The following is a 23,017-nucleotide window of genomic DNA, read 5'->3' on the forward strand; positions in this document are numbered from 1 at the left end:
AATGTAAAGTTTTACAATTTAATATAATTCATTGTTGTGCATTTATGTTCTTTCTGTCTGCTTCATCAGAAAGCAGTCTAGTTTATTTGCATTCACCAAAAATCTAGTTTCAACTGAAGGGACACAGATTACATAAACTGGACATCCTCCTGCTGTTACCTGCAGATGGAAAACTCCCTGCTGCTGCAAGCAGGAGCAGGAGCAGACACTTTTAGTCAGGCTAGGTTTTTAAAGTTGCCCCTAAATTAAAACAAATTACCGTATTCCTTTTTTTAAGACGTCTTTGAATTTAAGATGCAGCCCAAACTTACCACCCTCAAGTTGAGGGAAAAAAACCAGCAAATAAATATGCATTTACAAAGATACAACCTCAGTTACCCTGTTGTATCATACAAAACTGATCCAAAACAGTGTTGTTGTAGATTAACCATGGAGCTTGTTTATTGTGCTGCGTACTAAGATAGTACTTAAGATGGTGTCTCTGTCGTACACACACTACTCACTCACTTACAGCAACACACATCCTGGCAACAGCAAGCATGACACAACACTCCACTACATCAGGCAACATGTAACCCAGCAACCACACCAGCATTGATCCCATTACAGACACAACAGTCAGAACGGTATGCACAATGCCAACTAACATAACAAACGCATATGGAGATTACTCACACCTGTTTGAGACAATTTGTGAACTGTGGTATGGCTTGGCATATTGAAAAATACGGGGGTCTGATCAGCATTTCCGATCTGTCCAAGCTGGTACAGTTTGTTAGAATCACTGAAATTGCAAAAGCTTCTCTGAATTCCTCAGGAAGTTAATGACGCTTCTTTGAAAATGGCTGCCTGTATGTAATGGATGATTCGAGATCGGGCAGTAACGTTTTGGTTAGCAGTAAGTCACGTTGCTGCTTGTGTATTCAGGCAGATGTCTTTGTTCACCTTTTCTCAGCAGTCAGTCACTGTTTGTGTACTAGGGTAGTCAGGTCTTTTGTTGGAGACTTTAATACACGCATCACTATACTGTACTCTAATTTAAGACACAGGCTATTTTTGAGAAGCAAAAAATGTTTAAAAAAGTGCATCTTAAATTCGAAGAAATACGGTATCATGTATACTAAGTTTTAAACATTTGCTAAATGAATACTGTTGTTTAATTACTGGAAGGCAGTATTTCAACATAATAGTTTTTTTTAACAAATGAAGAGGAAAAAAGCTTCTTTAATCTATAGGCTATATTTTGTATTATTTTGTTTATTACTCCTTTAAATAAAGACACATTTAAAAAAACTGCATTAAAATTGTTTTTCATTTAAAGAAAATTATAGTACATTTACAATATTCTGAGGTAATGTGTCTATACAGAGAACAACGAAGTGAAACGGCATTAAAACGTACAGCAGAATAATAAACCGATGTATGCTATTCTGTGTCTTTTTCATTAATTTTATGTACTACTGTTATTATTCTTGTTTGAAAAAGTCTAGTTTTTTTAATCAATTTATAATCAAATGATAAAGTCTGAGAGTCAATTTAGCGGGAAACTTACCTTAACATTGTAAGTTTTAGCCTTCATACTGGTATTAACTTTGTACCATCATATAACAATGATGGCAATTTCCCGGATTTGATAGAGTTTTCGCCCTTTTTAAATTAGTTTTTCTTCCCCTTTAAAAAAAGTGAGGGCTGAAAACACTGGTTAGTTACTACTTGGTTCCAAACATCTTTAAGGAAGTGAGTATCAGGGATGAAAGCACTAAAGAGTCATATACTGGACAGAAGGCAATTTGGTACCCAATGACATTAGCCTCTCAAAACCCACAAAACTGCTATAGTAATAGCCCAGCACACTGTGGACTTTACTGCAGCATAATGGAAGTTGCATTCTCATGCATACTGCAGTGGCAGGTATCTGTATAAAAGGGAAGTCCACATCGACAGACCAGTTGTCTTTGAGTAATGTATATAGTCTTATACAGTTAATATTGTGTGATGGTAAACAAGAATCTGGATTGCAGTGATTTGCAACTAAACTGGCCATCGTTCGCAAGCTACGAAGATGCAGAGCATGGCTAGCTAAGAGACAGTTAATCAATCGGTCTCGCAAGAGTCTGAAATGCTAAATAGCAGCGGCTGTTCAGTGAATCTTTCTTATCCAGCACCATTGTTAAACAACTCCAGTCTTCCGCATGTTGTTTTTAGACACGATAAAGATGATATTGTTTAAAAGTTATGGCTCGCATTAAAAAAGGATGGAGTAGAGACCCTGAACACAATTGCGCAAGTGGGCCTACATAAGATTAAATACACATGTGAAAAAATAAATAAATGTGGCAGTAGACAAATCCTGGTATTTCCATTAGAGATGAAATAACTTCTATAGTATATACAGTGCCTTGCGAAAGTATTCGGCCCCCTTGAACTTTGCGACCTTTTGCCACATTTCAGGCTTCAAACAAAGATATGAAACTGTAATTTTTTGTGAAGAATCAACAACAAGTGGGACACAATCATGAAGTGGAACGAAATTTATTGGATATTTCAAACTTTTTTAACAAATAAAAAACTGAAAAATTGGGCGTGCAAAATTATTCAGCCCCTTTACTTTCAGTGCAGCAAACTCTCTCCAGAAGTTCAGTGAGGATCTCTGAATGATCCAATGTTGACCTAAATGACTAATGATGATAAATAGAATCCACCTGTGTGTAAACAAGTCTCCGTATAAATGCACCTGCACTGTGATAGTCTCAGAGGTCCGTTTAAAGCGCAGAGAGCATCATGAAGAACAAGGAACACACCAGGCAGGTCCGAGATACTGTTGTGGAGAAGTTTAAAGCCGGATTTGGATACAAAAAGATTTCCCAAGCTTTAAACATCCCAAGGAGCACTGTGCAAGCGATAATATTGAAATGGAAGGAGTATCAGACCACTGCAAATCTACCAAGACCTGGCCGTCCCTCTAAACTTTCAGCTCATACAAGGAGAAGACTGATCAGAGATGCAGCCAAGAGGCCCATGATCACCCTGGATGAACTGCAGAGATCTACAGCTGAGGTGGGAGACTCTGTCCATAGGACAACAATCAGTCGTATACTGCACAAATCTGGCCTTTATGGAAGAGTGGCAAGAAGAAAGCCATTTCTTAAAGATATCCATAAAAAGTGTCGTTTACAGTTTGCCACAAGCCACCTGGGAGACACACCAAACATGTGGAAGAAGGTGCTCTGGTCAGATGAAACCAAAATCGAACTTTTTGGCAACAATGCAAAACGTTATGTTTGGCGTAAAAGCAACACAGCTCATCACCCTGAACACACCATCCCCACTGTCAAACATGGTGGTGGCAGCATCATGGTTTGGGCCTGCTTTTCTTCAGCAGGGACAGGGAAGATGGTTAAAATTGATGGGAAGATGGATGGAGCCAAATACAGGACCATTCTGGAAGAAAACCTGATGGAGTCTGCAAAAGACCTGAGACTGGGACGGAGATTTGTCTTCCAACAAGACAATGATCCAAAACATAAAGCAAAATCTACAATGGAATGGTTCACAAATAAACATATCCAGGTGTTAGAATGGCCAAGTCAAAGTCCAGACCTGAATCCAATCGAGAATCTGTGGAAAGAACTGAAAACTGCTGTTCACAAATGCTCTCCATCCAACCTCACTGAGCTCGAGCTGTTTTGCAAGGAGGAATGGACAAAAATTTCAGTCTCTCGATGTGCAAAACTGATAGAGACATACCCCAAGCGACTTACAGCTGTAATCGCAGCAAAAGGTGGCGCTACAAAGTATTAACTTAAGGGGGCTGAATAATTTTGCACGCCCAATTTTTCAGTTTTTTATTTGTTAAAAAAGTTTGAAATATCCAATAAATTTCGTTCCACTTCATGATTGTGTCCCACTTGTTGTTGATTCTTCACAAAAAATTACAGTTTCATATCTTTATGTTTGAAGCCTGAAATGTGGCAAAAGGTTGCAAAGTTCAAGGGGGCCGAATACTTTCGCAAGGCACTGTATATTGCAAAAAATTCCCATAGTTATCTTTCAACGGTTTAAATCACCTGCTACTAGTTTTAAGAAACAGCCTGCATAGGAAGCTCCATTTTTATAATGTACTTTATGTACAAGACTGTTTATTTAACTGTATTTGGAAAAGACTGCGAAGAAATATTGAATTTGAAATCATATGGCCAACACTCTACACTTAGTACTATGTAAACACCACTGACATTTGGTCTGCAAATATCTGACAATGGTTTAGGCGTTAGGAAAAGATTTCAATGTTTAACACTTGTCTGACATTTACTGTTTAAACTCTATTTCCACCCCCAGATGGTACAAACAGACAGCTGACTTCTAAAAGTCACCTGAAAAGGGAAGACAGAATTGTATAAGGCAAACAATATTGTGAAGGATATTTAACCTTGATCTACAGAAAGACTGCTGTATAACTTGTACTAGAATAAGATGGGTCAAAATGGTTAAGGAAGGTTTACTGCTATATGGGGTAAAAGACAGGGCCCCAAGCTTTAACTATGTCATTTAAATATTTGTATGCTTGTGTTTAAGGTTCAGATTAATTATGACTGGAAGTCTGGAACACAATTTTACCCATTTATTTAGCCCTTCTGTTTCCTTTCAGGTTAAGAGAGTCCTTGGGCAGTAGACTTCAAATATCTCCAGAGAACACAGTCTAAAAAGGGAGAAGCTCTGGGTACCTTGGTGGCTGTTGAATGGGACCTCCTTTATTTGAACCTAAAACACTACTTCAGGGTTGGGGTCAATTCCTGCTCCTTCGAATGAATTGGAATTAATATTTTAGAGCCACAATAATGGTTGTAATTGCTCAGCTGCTTTCATTTGAAGCCAATTTAACTGACTAACAGAAGTCATTAGTTGTCGCTGTGAGAAGATTGTTTCAACAGAATACTGCAAATTGCAATTTTGGTCAATGATGTGTTGCAAAAGATTAAAAGGGAATTTGAATTAAAATACAGGAATTGACCCCAACCCTGCACTGCTTGTGGTGCACCCCACTTGTACTCTCCCGGTTTTAAAATCTATTTTTCTAACCCTTAACAAGCTTCAGTAATCCTTTCTCTGCTCACTGTTCAGTTTGACATACACTTTCTAGAAAGATTACTTCACTTTAAAATATCATTGAATGTACTCTCCTAATGCTCTCTGTGCCAGAGAGATTGGCCCTCAGAGAAAATATTGATCTCTGTGTCATTCACTGTCCCAGTGCAGAAACAGAATTGCATTCCATGTCTTACGGCAACTATTAACTGTAAAAAAAAAAAAGAAAACATCTTTTCCCAGTAAAGAATGCATAGGGGATTAATTAGTGCAGACCAAACATGAAGGAGATGGTTTGACTATAGAGCTGTACCTTCAGTGATGTCTCGAAGTCAACAGTATTGACGGTAATTAAAAGGTAGGAGAATGTCTTTTTAAAGCTTGGGGATGACAACGATGCAATAATATTACAGTCACGCCACTATACTTAATTCAGAAGATTATCTTCTTGCTACAACATCACAATACACTGCATGGGGCTGAACAGAATGTAGTAGGATGTGTGTTTAGATAAAAAATACTTCTTCCAGACCTTTTAATAAGTAGCAGTTAACAAAATACATTCAACTATGAAATCATTAAAGAAACACTAGGATTAAAAATAGTTACTTAGCTTATCAAGAGACATCCTTTATCAAGGTGTGTATTTAACACCCTATTTACACTTAACTAAAAACACTTAATAGAGCTACATTTATAAAACAAAATAGCCAAACATATATAACTCAATGACAAAAACATTTTGACTAGAAGTCTTCCTCAATGTCTACATTCTAGTCAAAACATTTGTCACTGAATGTATTAAGTTTGTTTTGTTGTTTATATATATATATATATATATATATATATATATATATATATATATATATATATATATATATCATTCTCTGAACTCTTTAAAACCCTAGTAAACAGTCTTCCTAAAAAGGGAGTACTGCCCTAATCTGTAATCCTTTCCACAAAATATTTCATTTCTAGACCAGTCCCATTGGTATAAAAAAAATATATATCTTAACCCCTTCTGTTAGGTGCAGCGAGGGATACACATCTTATAATGTGAATTATGAAACAAAACCACACAGCCTTCTCTGGTGCAAAAAATAAATAAATACTAGAATATACTTAGAAACATGCAATAACAATACAGATGGGCTACAATAGCCATTAAAAAATCAATGTTAATCCATTCATATATCACATTAGAGGCTAATGCAAGATCCGCAGGGAAACACTAATGCTATGACATGCCCCGACATGTGGGTGGGGAAAATAATACATTTGACCAGGAAAATTGTGCAGCAAAAACGTTTTGCAAATGGCCTTTGGTATTTTAAATATTTTAAAACTATAGATCCATGTCAGCTTTAGGAGTGGTCACATGACTGACTGGAAATTGCGGTGGTTTCTAGTTAATTTGTTTGTGTCTGTGAAATAATAAGTAACAAACTAAAAAAAAAAAGTGTTATAAATAACATACTACTAGCAAAAATCGCAAAACTGTTGCTTAGTTGTTTGACGTTACAAGTAGAAGCCAAACAAAAATGCAATGTTCTAGAACGATTTCGTAACATGAACGCTGTGTCGTGTAAAGACTGTTATTACTATTTATTTAAATAAACTAACAACTTAAAAACAACAATGAAACTTTTTTTTTTTTTTTTTTTTTTTTGCCCAAACAGGCCGCTGATGTGAAATCTCGAAAAAAGGGCAATGTGCGTGAAGTGGCACAGATTTACAATATTTCTCTTCTTCGTGTTTCGGGAGAGAAAAGTGTTTACCTAACTTCTTTATAAGCAGCTCAGAGTGTATAATGGGTTGCTTGTTTGTTTTACCAATCTCTCTTGTTTTTTGTCAAATGCTCATGTCTGATAGAGCAGACACTACCTAGGTTTGTCTGGTTGAACCATGCTACCCTGCCATGAATTTCCAGGTCCATTTTTTTCCCCAACAGAGAAAATGCCTGCATAATCACCAATGCTTCTTAGTTCTTTACCCAACCTCAACTAGTTTTTTTTTTTCTCCCTGTATAGGGGTTGGAGGGGGTGGTGGTCTCAATATTTTTTTCATGAACTTAGTCGTTGCAATGCATTCTTGTCGAATGGCTTAATGTCAAATAATGTATTAAAACATACTACTGACCGCTTTAATAATCACTGACCGCTTTAATAATAATAATAATAATAATAATAATAATAATAATAATAATAATAATAATAATATAAAGATAATAAATACATTTTTAGAAAACTGCCAGCGTTAAAAAACAAAAAACAACAAAAAAAGGCATCTTACTTTTACAACCTAAAGACGTAAAACGATTAATGGGGTGTTTTTAATTGATTAAACAATACCCACTGCCTTAGTTATTACAACTACAAAAACATCCTGGAAAATAAAATTGTTTACAAAATATTGGGCCTGACTTCATAGTCAGCGTTACCAATGATTATGCATGGTGTGCTCTTTTGTATCCCTGAATTTAAAAATGTATTTAAAACAATTGCAACTGTGGCGTAAACGTTGCGTTAAACATCTCTCTTTAAACTGTTACAAATTTTGCACTATTATGTCGTGAGCCAGGCCTATTGCCTATAAAAACGTGTAAAAAAACGAGAAAAATGTAGCTATCAGAATAATTTGCCTCAGTGAGCTCTGTGCCTTTCAGGCATTCTTTCAAAGACCCATCGTGAAACGATTGAAAAAATGAGTGTCGTGGTGCTGCAAAACTTAGTATTTATTCACGAATAACAGGAAGATTATTATTTTTTTTTAATTTTTTAACGTTTAAACCTTCCATCTCCAAAATCAGGCAGGCCTGCGATCATTTTTTTAAAAAAAAAATACATACGAACCCATTCCATTGCACTCTTAAGTGAATGCGAGAGGGTTTCGCTTTTATAACACATTTTTGACATTTAAGTTAACCATCTCTTTACAAGACATTTCATGCCCCGACTATTATCGGCTCTATCCTTGCATAGCGACCAATTTTATCGTTTTATGTAAAATGGTAACAAAAACAGGCATACATACCATAGCATGCCTCTCCTTTTTTGCTTGTGTTCTGTCCACTAAGCAGCAACCCCAACCAGTTCGATAAATAAATTAATTATATATTTATATATATATATATATATATATATATATATATATATATATATATATATATATATATATTTAAAAAAATACACCTCCGACCACAAAATATCCTTATTTCCTGTTTTGCTTTGTCCCAAACTTTTTCAATTTGGTACGTTTATAAAAAAAAATAAAAAATCATAATAATAATAATAAAAAAATGTTTTATTTTCCTTTTTTGTCTTCTTTCTTGGGTGTTAAGAATCCGTATGCACCTTTAAAACCTCATCCACGGGATAAATAATGGAAAAGAGGGGGCGTAAAAAATACTTATTTTATGTCTCGTCACCGGGCACACCACGTTGTGTACTGGCGATTACTTTAATTTCTTTTTTCTTTTTCTTTTTTGGTTGTTTAAAAAATGCAGTGTGAGAAAAATAAAACACAGTTGTTTTGTGTTGTTGTTGTTGTTGTTTTTAGGCTACTGTTTTGTTGTTTAGTTCTGTTGGCCCTCCCTCAGTACGCGTATCCCTGTGCTTTGGTTTAGGGATTATTCGGCTTCCAATAATGGCGGCCCCTTCTCCCGTCTCTTTCTCCTCCTTCCACAGCAAAAGAGAGAGACAGAATCAGACTCGCCCAGCGGTGCATATACTCAATTACAACACAAAACCAACACAACATTACACATTTAAAAACACGCAATTCAAGACGGTCATATATACTGTAGCCTGCTAATGACGGAGAGAGGTGTGGCGTTTAAATGCCCCATTACATTATTATTACGCTAACAGTTTATAACACATACACATTGATTATTCTGTCAAAATGATAACCACTGGAGCAGTAAGATATATACAATATCGCCTGCATCTATTTTTTTTTTAATTCAAACCAACCACCGTAATGACAAATGAGTCTGAGAAATTGTAACTACCGGTACCCAATAATCAACACTAGACGGTTTGATAACTGGTGCAACCCAGTTCAGGCCTCGGTGACAGTCCCGTTCGTTTATATTCCCAAAAGATCTTACCTGTTGAATAATAAACAATTAAATGTATTTACTTAAATCGTTTGGACACCTACGTGATACACTGTGCGAAATACACCAGCGTGACAAATGGTTAATCTGTCAAGCTAGGAGTTCTTCAGCGATTGGCCAATGAAGATATTGTATACTGCAGCAATAGCAAAAGGCAACCTTGGTATTCAGTTTTAATTATGGCACCCCAATCCACATAGCGGTTTTTAAAAAATGCGTCAAATAACAAAAAACGAACTGTGCCCAAATTATTAAATGATCACACTGCACCAGAAAATCTGTTATCTTTTCAACAGTTGTTGGTTTTGGTATGTACGTTTTTTAAAAGCTGCGATAAGACAGTGGTGCCATAATTAAAATAGAATCACAGTATAACAGATTATATTTTGAAAGAGGAAATTATGTTTTGAACTCATTCAAACTTTTCTGTTAATAATGTATGAACAATTCTTTTAAAAATACATAAGGATAATGTAAGCATGACAGTGTAATTTACATAATGCTCTGTATTGTATGTGTACCGTTATCCACAGTAAACATATTCAGAGCCAAAAAAATATAGCTCCTGATTGCGAAATACATTAGTCTGGTAATGAAATCCACACAACACACATCATTAAAAATAGACAGAAAGTGTTTTTGTTTGCAATGCTATGACAGAGCTTAAATGCGTCATTAATACCATAGTATAGTTATAATCCAAGGGCTTTGTATGCCAATCGTGTTCTGTTGCAGCGAAAGTTTTATGTTTTAAGTATTGTGTTGCAAACACGCACGGGAGCTACAACAGAAATGTATTTTTTATAAAATGGGTCCTGCTGTATAATTAGCACCCCCAGGTGGTCATAACTGGAAATAGCCAGTGGAGCCACTGCCTGCTGCCACAGGGTGGGGCCACTTTATTAGGAACCATAAGATCAAACAAAGTTGGCATATTACGAGGCAATACGGAACATTTTCATAGTGTTTTCGTCTTTAATTAACGCTTATTTTTAGAAAGGAGAAAATTCCACGTTAAAGTTACTAAATAAGAAACAGACTACTCAAGTTAACAGAGACCCTCAATTATACTTTGTTGTTGTGTTTTCTAGTTTTGTAAAATAGCAGGCTTTTCTTTTTCTTTCAACAAAATTAAATAATAGGAGTTAATTAAAAACTGGAGAAAAATGAACATAAGCCGCAATGTTAATAAAAGAAGCTGTGCCGTATATAGGCATGGTGAGGTTATTGTTTCTACACTTAAATTACTTTATATCAGGAATAGGTTCCTTATAAAGGCATGGCAGTGTGGTAAAGCACAGGTATATACTGTAGAACAGTAACGCTTAACATTATCACTGAGCATTGTTTATTGTGCTGAGAACATCTGAGATCTACGTTGTTTTTACTCTAACCCATTAAATACCAAATTACATTTTATTTGAAAAAAAATCACAATCACAAATGTTGTAATTCGATACATTCTAAATCAATATGCTACCATTCTACAAGTTTGGAAGTGTAAAAAGACAGCATATTTACAACATATACAGCTCTGGAAAAAATTAAGAGACCACTGCAAAATTATCAGTTTCTCTGGTTTTACTATTTATGTGTTTGGGTAAAATGAACATTTTTGCTTTATTCTATAAACTACTGACAACATTTCTCCCAAATTCCAAATAAAAATGTGTCATTTAGAGCATTTATGACAGGGTCTTGATCTGGTGGTCCTCCATCCACACCTTGATTGACCTGGCTGTGTGGCATGGAGCATTGTCCTGCTGGAAAAACCAATCCTCAGAGTTGGGGAACATTGTCAGAGCAGAAGGAAGCAAGTTTTCTTCCAGGACAACCTTGTACTTGGCTTGATTCATGCGTCCTTCACAAAGACAAATCTGCCCGATTCCAGCTTTGCTGAAGCACCACCAGATGAGTCCAATTTTCAGCTTTGCCCAACACCTGGCCGTCTAATGGTTAGACGGAGACCTGGAGAGGCCTACAAGCCACAGTGTCTCACACCCACTGTGAAATGTGGTGGAGGATCGGTGATGATCTGGGGGTGCTTCAGCAAGGCTGGAATCGGCCAGCTTTGGCATGAATCAAGCCAAATACAAGGTTGTCCTGGAAGAAAATTTGTTTCCTTCTACTCTGACAATGTTCCCCAACTCTGAGCGTCTGTTTTGAGGACAGTCAAGTTAGTCGTGCCCGTAATCAGTGAAATAGATGAAGCTGAACCAACACATATAGGAAAACACAAAGAAATGCATCAGGCTTCACTTTATTATTTTATACTGAGTCGTCATAAAAGTACCCGAAGTGCTAAATTTTCAGAATTAACAGTTACATTTAGACTTAACTTTTGCGGTTAACACAACTAGAGTAAGTTATCGTAACAATAAAGTTAAAGATACATTTTAAATAACAGGTAGATTGCCAATTAAAAATGCACAAAGAATAGCCTGTGGAGTGTTCTCAGATGTGGACAGTAGCACTTACTGGTGTAATTAAGGATATGCAGATACTTATATTAACTGTTTGCAATTTACAGATGCGACTACTGAATGCCGTGCCCTATCTGGAAGACCAGTCGGCGTAATTGAGCGTAGGGAGTTGTAGTTCGATTTAGTTTCCGATCAACGAAGCTGGTGACTGTCAAACTAAACGAACTACAATTTCCACAATGCTTTGCCCCAAGGCCTTGCCTGGATTTCCTGCTTGGGTGAGATAGCGGAGGTCTGAAGCAAAGGTCCTGGCGAAAAACGTAAATAACATTATATTTTACACCAGAAACAAAACCGTTCAATTTCCTCTGGGACTTTGAGGTATACGTAAGGCGTTTACAAAATGGTAAGTGTGTTTTTAAATTTCATTTTGACGACTTTCAGTGCAAAGGCAATTCGCTATTAAATGAATGGGGGCCTGTCATACGTTTTTTTTTTTCCCCCTCGCTGTTTTTACAAAAATTATTAAATATGTATGGCAGAAGCTAGTGACGCTCACAAAATCGTGCTTCATAGATTGTGTCAGTGTGTTTTTGAAGTCTAGGTTTTCCTGAAATGTAGATATTACGGTCATTTCCCATAGAGTAAGGGAGTAGGGCACCAAAAGTCTGTAGTTAAGGGAGAGAGGGAGAGAAGGGAGGAGGGGAGAGCACAGCATAGCATATTTTGCGCATTTCACTGTAATTATGTTTGTGTGTAGCAATTGGATCTGTATAGTATTTTGTCCGCGGATGATATCATCAAATCTAATAAAGCCATTAGATAGTATTAACAGAGGCTGTGTGGTCCAGTGGTTAAAGAAAAGGGCTTATAACCAGGAGGTCCCCGGTTCAAATCCCACCTCAGCCACTGACTCATTGTGTGACCCTGAGCAAGTCACTTAACCTCCTTGTGCTCCGTCTTTCGGGTGAGATGTAGTTGTAAGTGACTCTGCAGCTGATATTCATACAAACACACATTTTAGTAAAACAAAAAAGGGTCTCAATCATAAGTACTGATACCCAGACAATGTATCTGTAATAAAATGCCTCCTTTGTTATTATTATTATTATTATTATTATTAATTTCTTAGCAGACGCCCTTATCCAGAGCGACTTACAATTGTTACAAGACATTATTTTTACATACAATTACCCATTTATACAGTTGGGTTTTTACTGGAGCAATCTAGGTACAGTAGCAGTGTCCCCCACCTGGGATTGAACCCACGACCCTCCGGTCAAGAGTCCAGAGCCCTAACTACTATTCCACACTGCTGCATGTTATGTACTTTACTGTAGTTCAGAACTGGAGCCAAACGGAGGGTGTCAATAACCATGGGCAAGTAGCCCATGTGTATACTATTCTTAAGACACTTGTATGTATGGTAAATTATTCAACTCAAAACAACATTTATATACATATGTTCTACAGCAAATGTGGCAACTTTGCAGATGTCAGATAATTTAAAGTCAAGTGTGATATAATTAAGTTTAAATGTGTGATTATAGACCAGTGACAGTCACAGATTCTAAATGCAGTTATGGATAGAACTTTTGCATCACCCTATACTAGAATTAACAAATTTTGCTATATAAAGTCGAATGAAACCTGCTGAATAATGTTACGTTAACATATTGAGTTGCATGTGAAATTAAATGAAATACTGTATACTACTATTATGGCTTCCTTGTGATATAATTTTGTAGTTTATTTAATTACATGATGTTAAGTAAAATATCTCAATTATATATGATGCAAAACTTTTGGCCATAGCTGTACTCACCCAGTCACAGGATGGTGTCACTCAAAGGGCAGGGAGGGGAAAAAAAAAAAAAAAAAAAATGTCAGTGTGGATTAACCGTCTGTTTGAACTCAGAGAGAATACTACAATTATATTTAGGGGTGGGTAAAAATATCCGAACAAATTTTTTTTACATGTTTTCGAACACGAAAATAAAATATTTGTATTTGTCAGAAATGCGTACTTTTTTTTAAAAGTTTTTTTGCAAAGTAAAAAGTACCTAATACATTGTGTATGTACATAATGCAGGGTTTATGCGTGTGGAATTATTTTGGTAAAATAAATGAACAACGTCTGTGCAAGTGCTAACAGTTATTATTATTATTATTATTATTATTATTTATTTCTTAGCAGACGCCCTTATCCAGGGCGACTTACAATTGTTACAAGGTATCACATTATACATTATTTCACATTATACAGATATCACACTACTTTTACACACAATCACCCATCCATACAGTTGGGCCTCCACTGGAGCAATCTAGGTAAAGTACCTTGCTCAAGGGTACAACAGCAGTGTCCCCCACTGGGGATTGAACCCACGACCCTCCGGTCAAGAGTCCAGAGCCCTAACCACTACTCCACACTGCTGCCCAGTTGCTCTCGATCCCCGATTTAAAATGCTTGTTTCTTTCTGATGTCCAAAAAAAAAAGAAACCAAAACAGAAATTGAGTACAGATTAGGCTGTGTGGTCCAGTGGTTAAAGAAAAGGGCTTGTAACCAGGAGGTCCCCGGTTCAAATCCCACCTCAGCCACTGACTCATTATGTGACCCTGAGCAAGTCACGTAACCTCCTTGTGCTCCGTCTTTCGGGTGAGGTGTAGTTGTAAGTGACTCTGCAGCTGATGCATAGTTCACACACCCTAGTTTCTGTAAATCGCCTTGGATAAAGGCGTCTGCTAAATAAACAAATAATAATAATTACGCGCACGCAACCCAGAGCTGGCAAGTTCTGCTCTACCTGGGGTTTCAGGTGCTGTTTTGGATTTAGGAAGCGACACAACATCGGCATTGGCTTCCGTCAGCAACACTGATGCAGTTACCACAGAAAATACCTGCCGTAGCCAACAGAAAGCAAAACACGACTACGGCAGTTTATTTGGGGATGTAGATTAGGAACCGGACACCGTGGACAACCGATCTCAGAACAATGTTTTTTTTGCAAGAACCCAAACTATCTGTCACAGAAGACCCGCTCTTATGATGGAAGCAACTTGCCTTGCGTTTTCCAACACTGTCCCAATTTGCAAGGGAAATGTTATGCATACCGGCAACATCGACTCCGTCAGAGAGAGTTTTTTCAGCAGCCGGTAAGAAGCGGGCCAGCCGAAGTGCAGAAGTCGTGGACGCAATTCTGTTTTTTTTTCTGATTTTGTTTTTAAATTATTTTCTGTTGGTCTGTAAAGTGAACAACGAAAGGGTGAGTTTATTTCAATTCTATAAGGCACTTGAACATGTATTGCGAACAAAATGTTAATATAATACGTTTAAATTTCTTTATTGGTTGGTATGTGTCAGTTAAGAAAGGCCTGAAGTACTGCCGTAATGTCAATAGTATACGCAAGTGCTATGTTTTTGTTGTTTTTCAGATTTCTTTTGTTTTAAATCTCATAAGTAATAAATATACTCCCTGAGTATCTCTCCACTTAAAATAACGTTTTTCATTTAGTGGCTTTTTCTAAATTTCCAAACGAATATCCGAACGAATATATTTATCTCGGACGAATATCCGAACATAAAAAAAACATGTTCGCCCCACCACTATATTTTCTAAAAAATTAAATATTTTATTGCGACTCTTGTACCAATGTGAATTCATGTAATTCTGAATTTTGGCAGAGAAAAAAAAAAGTCAAATTATTGTACAACACAAAAACATTAGGAACTTTAAAGCCAAAAAAACATGATTAGACTATTTCTTTGAAATTCCAAACTATTTTCATTTAAGTTACTGGGGAAAAAAAAGAAAAAGCTAAGTCTTGCTTTTTCTATCCCTGACCCTCTTTCCAGTTTTGCCATAGAAAGGCCATTTCCGTTGCCTAAATGACAGTTTGTGCTTTTCAACAGACATCAGAGTTTGGACATAGTCCCTTAACAGACCTCTGCACATTTTGCTTAGTCCTGTATATTCTAGGAAATGGGGAATGCATGGGTGTAACCTAGTACCTTCCTTTCCCTTAATCTTAAGAGACCATGCTAAAACAAATCTTCAACATATTACATCCAGACACTGGCATATATACAAAGAAAAAAAAAAAATATATTGGTGTTAAAGACCAACTCAAACAATCAAATTGAGCAGTCTATATGATTTTCTGGTATTATACATGCATGGACGGCAACCAACCCACGAGAATTATACAGCACAAACTATTGTTTAAAAGTGACTGCAACATTCTTATGGAAAAAAAAGTTTATGGTTACGTATTTCCTTCCTTTCTTTTATCTGAAGATGATTATGTAGAGTTGGCCCAGGATAACAGTGTTTATAAGAAATGCCACCCAAACTGCAGATAAAAAGGCACTTGTGTGCCACTGCCACAGGACAATGTGAACTTTATTTATATTATGAATCCTATTAAAGAAATCAACCAATCACAGTTAAAGATGTGTCAGATGTCATCCCATGCATAGAACATATCAGTTATTAATAACACACACACACACCAATAGTGTCAGTAAAACTGAGCTTTTGTTCTGCTTTGAAGACTAATATAAAATATACAAAATATTTTTTTCAGCAAACTCCTTGTACGATAAACAGTGGCGTGCCGCGACTTCTTTAGCAAGGCATGCAACAACGTTTTCCATGACACAAAGCCATTTTCTAACGTGCACTGGGAATATAAAAGACATGTGCTTGCCATAATTCTCTACTGAAGTTGAAATTCCATTCGTCTGTCTTTTTTTCAGAAACTCCTCAGTGACTAAACTCTAGAAATCCGGTCACGATTCTGATGGGCTTTTTCATTGTGTTGTTGACAGCAAGTCTTCGTTGGTTTAACTGCTGATCAATGCAAGCTTGTCCAGATGTTCGTAACTCTATACACACTGTAAGGTGTTGCTGGCTAGTTTCGTGACGTTTGCAGTCATTGTTTAAATTGTTTAAATCGTGGTATCCAGCCTTCACGGTACGGCCAGCAGAATCACTTGTTTGTCTCCCCACATCCACTGATCAACTCACGCTTGTACACTGCTTCATTGAAATACCCTTTCAACTCTTTCCCTACATTTTTGTACATGCTCTCTAACTTCATTTGCGGTGGTCCGTTTCTTATGATTTCTTCTTTAGTCGCATAACCTCCTGCACGAAATGGATCCGACAGCAATTTTTATACTAAATTATCAATTTTTCTCTCTTTGCTTCAATCAAGTCGTATTCTCTAGTTTCGCGAAATAACCGCTTTTTTTCTGCCTTCCGTTTCCGCTCGTGACGTGAGCCCCACAAGGTGGCACCTGTGAGTTGGCCTGCCCGCCCTGTTCCATCAGGATGATTCATTTCTTCAATTGCATGGCTTCGCTACGTTTTACAGCGAGCAGCCAGAGTGGAGAGCTGCTGCACAGTGTCGTGTTGCCCGGGCAACAAGATGCAACTCGGGGCATTGCATGCATTGACATGCCAGACACGGATGATATGATTCTTCTTACATGCAAACCTATACATATTTATTACTATCAGTGCATATGTTCTATATAATAATAGCATATGTGTGTGTGAGCTATAGGGCATGAGTTGCATACATACATGGCATGCCGCTGACGATAAACTGTTTTGATCTCGTAAATCACATGGGGAGTGCCTTAAGTGGTGACTTCACCAGTGCGAGGTGTAGAGGAAGTAATAAAGGATACGATTTGTTGAAGGGCTAAATGAGATCTGGTGGAAATAAATGATCTGTTATTCAAGAGCCATTTGGCAGACAACAAGTACCAGGCAGCTGCATAGTGGTGTTGGTTAATGCATTACAATACATCATCAGGGTCGAGTATCACTTAAAGCTGAAGCAAATTCATGGATATGCATGAGAAATCAAAATCACCCCTACTTGATGGTTGTGGAAAGCTGTTTTCCAACTCGTATGCCCACTTCCTGCTTCTGAAATGTGAAACCTGCTGTAATCGTAAGGCGTATCCAGGAAAAGGAGGAACTGGAAAGCAACTTATTGTTCTTGCAGGCTACGGGTGTAGAGGGTTAGCTTTCTGGTGCATATGAAGTGATACAGACATAATGACATTTTCCATTATCTATAATCTGGTGAATAATATCACAATAAATCATGCTTGCTTATTGTAATGAAAAAAATATATATATGTATTTACATTTTTAAAGTATTGAATAAAACCCAGGAATCATCACACATTGGACTGTCCAACACGTTAAACTTAGAAAGTAGTGGTTTCAGGGGAAAAAAAAATAACTCTGTATAATAAGCAGAATTGCACGGCACTTTTAAATTCCAAAGCAATGAGTAATCCAGTCACAGACTTGGATTTTGAACCTCAGTGCATCGTCACACATAAGATCGACTTCACGTCTTGTGACAAACATGAACTCTAATAGCATTGTATGCCCGTCGATTACTTATGAAGTTAGGGTGTTAATAGAGTCTAAACAATTTAAAAGAATTTTGCCTAAACGTTTTAACTTTTGTAAAAAAAAATAATAATAATTAGGAAAGTCAATATAATAAAGCAGGGTTGGAAATAAGACTCCTATTGCATATCAGTTCACTCAGTCCAGGTTTTAATACATGCTTGATTAGCCACAGTGTATAGGTAAACAAGTTCAGGTGTGTGTTATTAAACCGAGAATGAAGCAGACTTTTATATGGGAGACTTATTTACATGCCTGTAAAGTACTGGAGGGCTACACATGTTAACAAAACATTCCCAATGTGCTGAAGTTTAGCGTTTTTAAACATCCTTAGTAGCCTGACTTACAAATAATTGTGTTTTATCTATTTTATTGAGCTTGTTTTTGAAATGTTGTGTTTTGTCATTCTTCACTTCCTGTTTTCGAGATTTTTTTTATATTGTTATTCGTTATTATAATTTATTGTTACGTTGTAATTCGCACATAACTTCTTTCTGTTTTAACCAACATGTAAAGTGCTTTGGGATACTGTGGTGCTGTGCTGTATTTAAAATAAATTGAATTAAAATTAAACATTTTAATTATGAAGTGGTTCACGCAGGAGTGTTAGCGAGTGAGTGACGCTGTCTGTTTGTGCTTTCAGATTCACGCAGGAGTGTTAGCGAGTGAGTGACACTGTCTGTTTGTGCTTTCAGATCCGATTCATCCTGATTCAGAACCGGGCTGGAAAGACCCGTCTTGCCAAGTGGTACATGCAGTTTGACGACGATGAAAAGCAGAAGCTGATTGAGGAAGTGCACGCAGTGGTGACTGTCAGAGATGCCAAGCACACTAACTTCGTAGAGGTGAGGTATTCCCTGCTTTATAGTCAAACCTGGAATAGAGACTACATGCCATGTAAAAATCCCTGACAGGCTCTCCTTAACCATAGTTGGTACGCTTGCAAATCTGTACATCTATTCTGCTGCCATTACATTTATTATCCTCCGCGAGAATGCATGTAGGGGTAAGGATATAGGTCTGCATGTATGTTTGTACTGCATCTGTGCCACTTAGCTGTATGTTTTAACCAGGGTTGGGGTCAATTCCTGTTTTTAAAATCAATTTCCAATTGGAATTGGAATCGATATTTTAAAGACATGATTGTTCATTTGAAGCCAATTTTAATTGACTAAACAGTGACTTCAATTTAAGTAATTTGTTGCCACTGCGAGAAGCTCATTTTAACAGAATACTGCTAATGGTAATTTTGATCAGTGATGTGTTGGAATTGATTCAAAAGGAAATGGAATTGGAATTGAAAAACAGGAATTGACCCCAACCCTGATTTTAACACGTATCTACTAAACAACTACTTATGCAATTGTGAGAAAATGTATTAAGGACATTCTGTGGCACAAGGTATTGAAATGATCAAAATCTGGGGATGTATGGTGACACTTGCTTGTAAGTATGTGTTTCACACACTTTTTCATGATATCAATTTTGTAGCTTTGTCAATACAATTTCCAGTAATTGTCAGCTCATTGCAACTGTGGTTTGAATAAGGCTGCACAAATGAATGTAAAAATCGATATTCATTTAGCACGGAGAATTACAGTGCTAAACAACCCTCGTAATTATATTTTTAAAAAGATCAATATCATCTCACTTGCATAGTTCTACATTCTGAATGCTGAAGGGCTAACATTTTCTATATGAGAAATCAGAAAAGAGAATAAAGCCACACCAGTAGAGCTGACCCTCTCTCTTTCCCTTGCAGTTCAGGAACTTTAAAATAATATACAGACGCTACGCCGGCCTGTATTTCTGTATCTGTGTGGATGTGACCGACAATAACCTGGCATATCTGGAGGCTATTCACAACTTCGTAGAGGTAAGGGCTACTGTGCTCAGTGGTCCCCATGTATCACTAACAACCCATACTGCCTGTCCTTTCAAAGCCCCTTCCAAACAAACTGGGCTTTCAAAACCGAGGAATTGCTACAAACATAGAGCAGAGGGAGGCTGTTAAGAGAAAGCCTCTATTTCTCTGTCTCTGCTTTACCAGCACGGTAGAGGGAGGCTGTTATGAGAGTATAAGAGCCTCCCCTTCTTTTTTTTCGCTCCACCAGTACACAGCAGAGACACTTTGATTATATGCATGTTGCTCCAATTAAAAATGTTAGAAATGCTAACATCAGGTAATGAAACGGTTAGGAGAGGAGTAAAACATAGTACTAAAGCTATAGATGAAATGTAGGATAATGTTTACTGAAAACAGCATGTAGCAGCTGTGGCTGTGCTATTCATGACTGGGGTGTTGAACTTTCAAAACAAGCTGTTTTTTCAGTAGCCTACAATAAAATTAACTAATAATTTTAGGACAATCTAATACTGACGACAACCAAAAAAAATATAACAAAGTAACATTGTTTTTTCAGGTATTGAATGAATATTTCCACAATGTCTGTGAGTTAGATCTGGTATTTAACTTCTACAAGGTAAGTCGAACATAGTTTCTTTTTTATTTTTTTGTTCTCAACACTCTGCATAGACGCAGCAGGCGCTTGTGATAAGAGTTAGTATAGTCCAGACCAGGGTTTCCCAATCCTGGTCCTGGGGACCCACTGTGTCTTCTGGTTTTCATTCCAACTGAGTCATCAGTTACTTAATGTAACCCTTAATTAGACCTTTTTTAACTTGTTTTCAGCTTTTAAACAGCTGGAGATTAAGTTAACTATACAATTTTATAAGTAACTTGAAATCGGCAACTTTTCAGGAGCTGAGAACAATTAAAAAGGTCTAATTAAGCACATTATTAGTTCAATTAAGGGTTTGATTATGTAATTGAGAACTCAGACACAGTGGGTCTCCGGGACCAGGATTGGGAAACCCTGGTCCAGACGACAATGCCCATTGTCGTAACAAAAGTGTCAGATGAGTTACATTGAATAATGGGCAGTTTAGCCAATTAGGTACATTTCTAAAACAAACCGACCACATACTGCCAAACATGGCATTGATGCTACATGATAAAAATGATTGAAAAAAAATCTGTTAAACAGAAGTAAGTCTTACCCATTTTTCGCAAAGGCATATGCTATGATAATAGCTGTGGATCCCAGCATACATGATTTTTATAGATTCCGATAATGCCACACTAGAGGCATTGCGATAATGATGTCATTACGAGATGAAGCCTTATCCCCATGGGCAATTAATTACCAGCTTTCTTTCATTTCTATTTAAGAATCCCAGTTGACCTGACAGTGATAATTACACTATCAACAGGAACAGAGAATCGGATCATTTTGCACATCCCTGATGATAGGCTACCAATAAAACAGAGAAGCAGAATGACTCACCCTTCTGAACTGCTGTTTCCTTTTGTGTCCCGATGGCAGGTGTACACAGTGGTGGATGAGATGTTCCTGGCGGGAGAGATTCGAGAGACGAGCCAGACCAAGGTGCTGAAACAGCTACTGATGCTGCAGTCTCTGGAGTAGGGGCACCGTGGGACTCCTCTCCCCTAACTCCCCCCTCCCACACCAGAGACACTACTCCCCCTGAGAACCTGTAAACCCAGGCCCTCCCTGAACGGAGCTAACCAGCCAAGCCATAGCCCTCCAGTCCATACCTAAGCTCTCAACAGCCCCACGAGATCTCCTCCAGTCTCACCCGTGCGCCATTCCAGACTTGTCTAAACAGCAAGTCTGCAGTGCACAAAGACTGAGCATTTCATAATATGTAGGTGTAAGGGTATGTAACAATATACTGTACTGGAAGTCCTATAAGCTACATCCTATACAGGAGTGGCCTCTTTTGGATAATATTTCACCGACAAGGGTTCGACAAACCTCAAAGCAATCCAGTTTTCAATGCACTGTTCACTGTACCTCTCAGTTAGTGATTAAGGGATGAGGTGCTAATAATGATCATTTCCTACTAGAATTGCTAAAGATACACCTAGCATGGGTCAGCTCTACAGTTCTCTGGTTAATTCCCCAAAACCTTGTCTGATGAAATCCAATGTGCTTTTTTTGTTTGTTGTTGATCTAATTCCAAAGTGTTGAGTTTTTATGACGTTTGAATTTAATTTGGGGGACCAGGACAGATTTAGGTCAGCAATGCTCTTCTGCAGTGTTTAAAACTAGAGATGGCAATTCAGAGATCTAGTTACAAGAAATGGACCAACTACTCAGTCCACATATGTGTGTGGATTAAATAGCAGACCAACCTGCTAAGAGATATACAAGTTGCTTGAGCTAGTTTCACAAAACTAGAACCCAGTTCATCTCACAGTGACATCTGTACCTACACAAGTTGGATGCGAGAAACACGTTTTGCATCCAATTTGCATTGGCTAGAGAGAAGTGATAACATCCATGCAGCAATGTAGCAAGGTTTTGCCTCCCATTACAAGACAGATGGAGAGAGGTTAGAGGTCAACCAAGGCTGGTTGATGGGAACCATTGACATCCCTCCCTCACCAAAAGGGATGTAATGCAACAAGGAGGTAGCAGATAAGGAAATACGTTTTACAGCATAACTGTGGGGTCGATTTTAAAGATCTCGGCAGCAGTAGACTAACAGAAATAAGTAAACCTGCTCTTTCCGCTGTATATGACTCTCTGTGCTTACTGCTCCTAGACCTGTCCCCAACTCATTGCTGTGCTACAAAGCACACAGTCCAGTGGGTTGCAACTTAAGTGTTTGATATTAAGCCTCGTTTTTAGAAAGTAACACGTTACACAAGTTATTTGTTTCTATTCCCGCACTTAAAAGCGCATGGAGAGGGGAGAGCATTCCTGGTGTTTAGCCCATCCAGTCCGTTTTGTGAGTTAGCGCGAGTGTAAAAATGAATCTGTGGTAGTGTTGTCTGCTCTTCATGTTTACATATCTACTATATACACACTATATGTATATACAATCTTAATTCATGGAATAAACATCTATTATGAAGAAA

At 37.5% G+C, this 23,017-nt stretch overlaps 2 protein-coding genes across 2 annotated transcripts in view; one reads left to right on the plus strand and one right to left on the minus strand.

Moving 5' to 3' along the window:
• Nucleotides 1-8,236, minus strand: part of arhgap35a (Rho GTPase activating protein 35a) — a 56,211-nt gene extending 47,975 nt beyond the window's left edge. Inside the window, exon 1 of the mRNA XM_034026200.3 lies at nt 8,119-8,236. The gene's annotated coding sequence lies outside the window, so the exon portion shown is untranslated. The remainder of the gene's footprint in view (nt 1-8,118) is intronic.
• A 3,628-nt stretch (nt 8,237-11,864) lies between these two features.
• Nucleotides 11,865-23,017, plus strand: ap2s1 (adaptor related protein complex 2 subunit sigma 1). Its single transcript, XM_034026202.2, has 5 exons — nt 11,865-12,034; nt 18,765-18,914; nt 19,832-19,945; nt 20,493-20,552; nt 21,456-23,017. The coding sequence occupies exons 1-5, from the start codon at nt 12,032-12,034 to the stop codon at nt 21,555-21,557; spliced, it is 429 nt and encodes a 142-aa protein (XP_033882093.1). The 5' UTR covers nt 11,865-12,031; the 3' UTR covers nt 21,558-23,017.

The sequence above is a fragment of the Acipenser ruthenus genome, chromosome 7, assembly GCF_902713425.1.
Source record: "Acipenser ruthenus chromosome 7, fAciRut3.2 maternal haplotype, whole genome shotgun sequence".
Classification (NCBI taxonomy): Eukaryota; Metazoa; Chordata; class Actinopteri; order Acipenseriformes; family Acipenseridae; genus Acipenser; species Acipenser ruthenus.

Coding starts and splice junctions, on each gene's coding strand:
- ap2s1 (XM_034026202.2), top strand. Junction 18,915..19,831: donor AGCACACTAACTTCGTAGAG/GTGAGGTATTCC, acceptor TTTCCCTTGCAG/TTCAGGAACTTTAAAATAAT. Junction 19,946..20,492: donor CTATTCACAACTTCGTAGAG/GTAAGGGCTACT, acceptor TTGTTTTTTCAG/GTATTGAATGAATATTTCCA.